Raw genomic sequence first — 5,673 nt, 5'->3', positions numbered from 1 at the left:
CCTTTTGTGTGGTTATTTGTCTGAATCGGAGATAAAGAACTTGTCTTCTGCATGTTTTCTTATTGCTGTGATAAAGGTTATGTCCAAAAGCAACTTGAGGAAGAGGGGTATACTTTTATTTCATTTTACTGCTCCCAGAACCCATCACTGAGGGAAGTCAGCACACAAACTCAGACATGGAGGAATGCTGCTTACTGGCTTGCTTAGTTTGTTTTCTTACCCTAAGACCATAAACTCAGGGGTGGTGCTGCCCACAGTGGGCTGGACCCTTCTAAATCAATTAAGACAGTGCCCCTAAAGACTTGCCTATATATAGGGCAATCTAATAGGGGTATTTTCTTAGTTGAGGTTCCCTCTTCTCAGATAACCCCAGCTTTTGTCAAGTTGACACCAAACAAGCTAGCATACTTTCCCTATGCAGTGAGTCCTCCAGGTTTTGGCATTCCTGACTAGGAGGAGGAGGTCACAGCTCACTCCTCTGCTTAAATGAGAATGCAACTGTAGAAGTTGGACATCTTTTTCTTATTCCATATGTCTATCTGAAGGAAGCAAAGTGGTAATTGTACTTTCATCAGACTCCCTTTAAAAGTTGGCTGCTTGTCATTCATCCTGAATTTCTATGCAGCCATTGTAGTGGGCCCCATAGTCCATGAGGTCAAGAACAGCCCGCGGATGGTCCAGGTATTGTCTGGGGCTTTTTAGAACTGTTTGTACTTGTGAAGTGTGACTGCTGCCATCACCACAACTCTGTGCTTCAGAAGTTTGGGCACACAGGTTTAAGCAGTCTGTAAGTAAACATCTCCAGAAATGTTAATGGTTCCTGGAAACTGTTTGTCTCATCTAGGTGGCTTTTGGGAAATTTCAGGGGACACCTAGTCTGGGCCCCAAGTTGTGCTAACAAGTATTTCATTTCAGTTCTGCTGTAGTAGTTCAGGTTTACATGTTTGCTGACATTGGTCAAGGAAATGCTATTTGTAGAAGACATTTCCACTCTCAAGGGCTAACATACTAAAATGTCTGGTCACTGTGAAAGGTGCTCATGAGGCCAGTGCTATGAAGTTTGTTACTTCCGAGATTATTAGTCTCGGGAAAACAGCTGTGACTTGGATAGTTGAGTCCGTCCTGGTCTTCCTACAAAGCTGCCTAGGCCCTTGGCAGCTTCATTCCTGCAGCCCACTGGAGAATGAACCTGCCCAAAGGTTTGGAGTCCTTTTGAAATAACAAGGTTCGGGCTGCCACTGGAAGAAGGGATACTAGGTGCATGACACTGAATGGTCAGGGGAACAAGGGTTCCTGAAGAGGCTTCAGTCACACAGTGGAGCAACTGTTCTGCTGAACAGTGCAACTGGAAAGCCTCTGGGCAGCCCTTCAGTAGCCAGCACAGAGGCAAAGCAGTTCACCTAACTGCACAGAAGCTATGACTCTAGCCATGCTGTCCCTGCTACTGTGGTGAGTTCCCGTTCTTTTAGCCCTTGGGATTAAAAGGTTGGGTTTTTAGTAGATGAGCTATGAGAGGGGTGGGAAAACTACCTCCTTTGGCCTCAGAACTCGTTAGATCCAAACCTGAAGAGAGCTCAGAGAGAAGGCGTTTGTGGAGGGTGTGTTAGCCTCCTGCCCACCAGGGTCTTTGCTAAGGTGGCCTATTGTTCTGTCCTTCTGCACAGCTTCTGCAGGCCAGCGTCCTGCCTGTGGACCACACTCTCAATGCGAGTCGTGAAAGATGAGAACATGCTTGTCACAGTAGTGGTCTGTGCAGTACTGCTTCCAGCTCGGAGGTAGAGGCCACCACGGACATCTCTGGTGGCAAGGTGGGATCTTCCTAAAAGGAAGCATTTGGGCAGCTCTGGTACTGACAGAAATGTGGCACCCCAGGAGAGCAGTATCTCGAGAGAGGATACCCGTTTTCCCACCTCCTCGGCCAAGTGACTGGAAGCCTGAACTGCTTAAGCATTTAGTCTCGGGGGCCAGGGAGCAGTGACTGACCAGGCTTCTGTGGTGGTTACCATGTTGAACCTCTTTCACGTTCTGCAAAAGGCCACTGCTAGTCTAGTGTCTGGGTTGTTCTTCTCTGCTCCAGAGTCCTATGGTTAGAACCTTGTTTAGGAACAGCTGGGCAGCTGAAGCGAGATCCAGCACACTGCTGCTACCGTTCTCTGCCTGACAAACTCAGGCTCCCTCTGCTGGCCTGGGAGGTGGTGCTACTGGGCCGGTTTGGAGGACTGATGGGCTTTTTGAGCCAGAGATACTGTGGTGTCCACAAGCTACCCAGGCCAGCTCCCAAACAGGCCTCACCGTGCACCATCACTGGCTTATCTTCCCACCCTCTCCAAGGGGAAGATGGTTCCCACTGGTGACAGTAAGCAAAAGCCAGGGACTACAAACCCAGCTTGGGTAACTCCAGGATCTTGCCACCTTTCCTCAGTTCCTCTTTCCTTTCAAAATGGGTGTCCTAGTGCATGCCTTTAAATCCCAGCACTCAGGAGACAGAGGCGTGAGGATCTCTGAGTTCAAGGCCAGCATGGTTCCAGGACTGTTACACAGAGAGACCCAGTCCTGTGCCATCAGAGAGCATCTTCCTAAGCACGGGGGTTGTTAGCACTCTCCCCCGACTCCTGCGTCTTCAGAGGAAATCTCCCTAAGTATGTGGGCCGTTAGTTCCAGGTCTTCTCCCATTACTAACCCATCTGGGCTTCATGAAATTTATTCCCGTAAGGTTCAGTTCCCCTCAGACTACTCGAAGCAGTAATTCTCAACTTGTGAGTTGTGATCCTTTCACAGGAGTCTCCTGAAACCACGAGAAAACCTATTTCCATTACGACTCCTAACAGTAGCAAAATTACAGTTATGAAGTAGCAATGAAAGTAATTTTATAGCTGGAGTCACCACATGATTGTGTTAAAGGGTTGCAGCATTAGGAAGGTTGAGAACCACTGACTAGAGTTCCTGTGAGTCATCCATAGCTGGACCCATGCATGTATTGATTCTCCTGTTACTTCTTCCTATTCGGTCTCCCAGTGGGAAACCAAAGTCTTGGGTTTCGGTGGCCCCTCTCCCCCATGGCCTCTGAGGGGTTCATAACAGCTGTAATTGTTCCTTGCTGACAGTCTCCTTCTGTCAAGCACTGCCCAGCCACATGACCTTAATACCGTCTCAGCCTTACCCTCTCCCCCACAGCTGAGCGCCGTCTGTCAGGACAGCCCTCCAGGACCGTCTTGTTCATCAACACCGACACATGCCATGCTTTGGTGGCTCATAGGGGCTCGGCCGTGTGGTCTCAGGTGTGTAGTGTCAGAAGATCAGACAAGACCCCAGTGCCGGGCAACACGTTGGTTTTAATGGCATTGACATCCAGGCAGTCACATGTCAGTTCTGCTTGGCAACTTCCAGGGGTGAGGGCTGCAGCTTTGCTGGGCTGGGCTGAAGCCCTCCAGTCTGCTCAGCAGCCTCTGAGAACTCACCACCTGGCCTGTTGCTCCCCGACCCGGCCCCACTGAGAAATACAGACAATTGCACTGACTGACATAAGTCCCGAGCATTCTGGACTCCCAGCACACCCCGGTCTGTCAGCGTTGATGAGGGCTTTGGCGTCTGCTCGAGGTGGTCCAGGGCTGCTCCCGGGAATAGTGTTTATCAAATGTGACAAAAGTTCTTTTACAGACTGGGGGTCTGGAAGATTTATTTCTGTGGTTCTGAGACTTGTCTCCAATGGCTTCACTGGAAGTTGGGCCTGGATAACGCTGTGTTGGTTGGTTTATTTGTAAGGAATGTGTAAGGCATTTTGGTAAGTTGAACAGTTTGCCGAGGAGACTCAGACAGAGGTTCCCTCCTTTGAGCTGCTACCATTCTCCTGCAAACAAAGTGGAGATATGAAGGAAAGGCCAAGTCAGGAGTCAAGGCACCCCCTCTTGTCCCATGCCCAGGACCCTCAAAGCTTGTCCTGGGGCAGTTCCACAGACACCTCCAGACCTTCAGAGAGGCCCAGAGCTGACTCTAGGGGCTGGGGGGTGCATGCAGAGGGACTGATGGGACCCTATGACGAGAGGAAGGTGAGGTGAGTGTGGCTGAGAGTCTGTGGTCCTGCCCCAAGAGGCTCACACAGGCCATGGAGTGAAGACAAGTTAGCAGTGCAGGTGTCGACTCCCTGGGGCCCTAAACAGCATGGACCAAACCTCTGGAGGTATGGAGGCTAGCCCTGCAGTCCAACCTGCACCAAGTACTTACTGCTTTTTCCAACTGTTCTTGCAACTTCTTCACTGTGTCCCTCTCTTTTGTTAGCTGCCCCTGGGTGGTCTTCAAAAGTTCTTGAAGCTTGGTGGCGGCACGCCCCAGGTCACTTGTTAACCTCTTCTCTTTTTCTAGTCTCTCCTGTGGGCCAGAGGGTTGAGAGAAGTCAGGCCCCATGTGATATACCGGAAGAAGAGAGCTATGAGGACCTCCAAGAGCACAAGGCAGGTATCTGGTTATTCAGGCAGACAGTGCTGGCTGGGAGGAAAGCCTTTAATGACAATGCTGCCTGTGTCCTGCCAACTTCAGCTGCTGCCAGGACAGTTTCCTGCCCAGTGTGAAGGCCACTACATGTGTACCTAAAACATGACTTCAAGCTGTATAGAGCTTACATTTAATTGACAACTAACTTGTGACTGAGACGTGACTTAGTGCTGTCAAGGGCCCTCCACTAGGTGTGGCCAGGGAAGCCAGTGCCTGGGTGGTTCTCTGGACTGGGCCCTGTCTAAGGCCATGAATGACTGTGGTGATTTGAGTAAGAATGACCGACCTCCCTAGGCTCATATGAGACTGCTTAGTCATAAGAAAGTAGCACTTTTGAGAAGGATTAAGAGGTGTGGCTTATTGGAGCAGGTGTGGCTTTGGAGGAAATGTGTCTCAGGTGAGAACTGAGGTGTCAAAAGCCCATGCAAAGCCCACTTCTTTCTGGGCCTGGGGATTAGGATGTAGCCCTCAGCTACTGTTTCAAAACCACGTGTGCTGCTATAATAATGGAATAAACCTTGGAAACCATAAACAAGTCCTCAATTAAATTCTTACTTTTTTTGTTTTGTTTCTCAAGACAGGGTTTCTCCATGTAGCATTTCTGGTTGTCCTGAACTCACTTTGTAGCCCAGGCTGGTCTCAAACTCATAAGAGATCTGCCTGCCTCTGCCTCCTAAGGACTGGAATTAAAGGCGTGTGCCACCACCGTCCAGCTAAATATTTAATTTTATAAGAGTTGTTTTGGTCATGGTGTCTCTTCACAATAGAACAGTGACTAAGACCAAAGCCTTGAAACCTACAAGTCCAACCAGTACCCCAGTTCATCCTCTACCTTCAGCTGTGTGACCTCTTCTACTCCTGAAGACTCCAGGGGGCCAGCAGCGCGGAGCTTCTCCAGCTCTTCCTGTAACCGATAGGCTGTGCTCTGAGCCTTGTCAGAGAGGAGAAAGGTCTGAGTCAGAGGCCTAGTAGGTCAAACCTGGTTAAATTCACCTAGGGGTTGGGGTGGAGGGCAACCCCAGCCAAAGAAGGCAATAGCTCAGGTTAATCCACATGGCTGTATCTACATGGGCAAGAAGCTTGGACATAATCTACAAGCACCCAAGCCTTCAGGATCCCCCAAAGATGTGGATACCCACAATGTTCCTCGGGTAGACTCAGTACAAGTGCCCACTCACTGGGGCC

At 49.8% G+C, this 5,673-nt stretch overlaps 1 protein-coding gene across 2 annotated transcripts in view; it reads right to left on the bottom strand.

The window, feature by feature from the left end:
• Positions 1-3,312: 3,312 nt before the first annotated feature.
• Positions 3,313-5,673, bottom strand: part of Rrbp1 (ribosome binding protein 1) — a 68,741-nt gene continuing 66,380 nt past the window's right edge. For both annotated transcript variants that reach the window (XM_041670320.1, XM_041670321.1), the window contains 3 exons: positions 5,321-5,419; positions 4,222-4,365; positions 3,313-3,847 (listed from right to left, as the gene is read on the bottom strand). In XM_041670320.1, the coding sequence (XP_041526254.1) occupies positions 3,809-3,847; positions 4,222-4,365; positions 5,321-5,419 (282 nt within the window). In that variant the 3' untranslated portion in view covers positions 3,313-3,808. The remainder of the gene's footprint in view (positions 3,848-4,221; positions 4,366-5,320; positions 5,420-5,673) is intronic.

The sequence above is a fragment of the Microtus oregoni genome, unplaced genomic scaffold (assembly GCF_018167655.1).
Source record: "Microtus oregoni isolate MIOR12 unplaced genomic scaffold, Mior012 000020F_ref0000438, whole genome shotgun sequence".
Classification (NCBI taxonomy): Eukaryota; Metazoa; Chordata; class Mammalia; order Rodentia; family Cricetidae; genus Microtus; species Microtus oregoni.
Note: the sequence above shows the minus strand (reverse complement) of the source record. Positions and strands in the feature narration are given on the sequence as shown.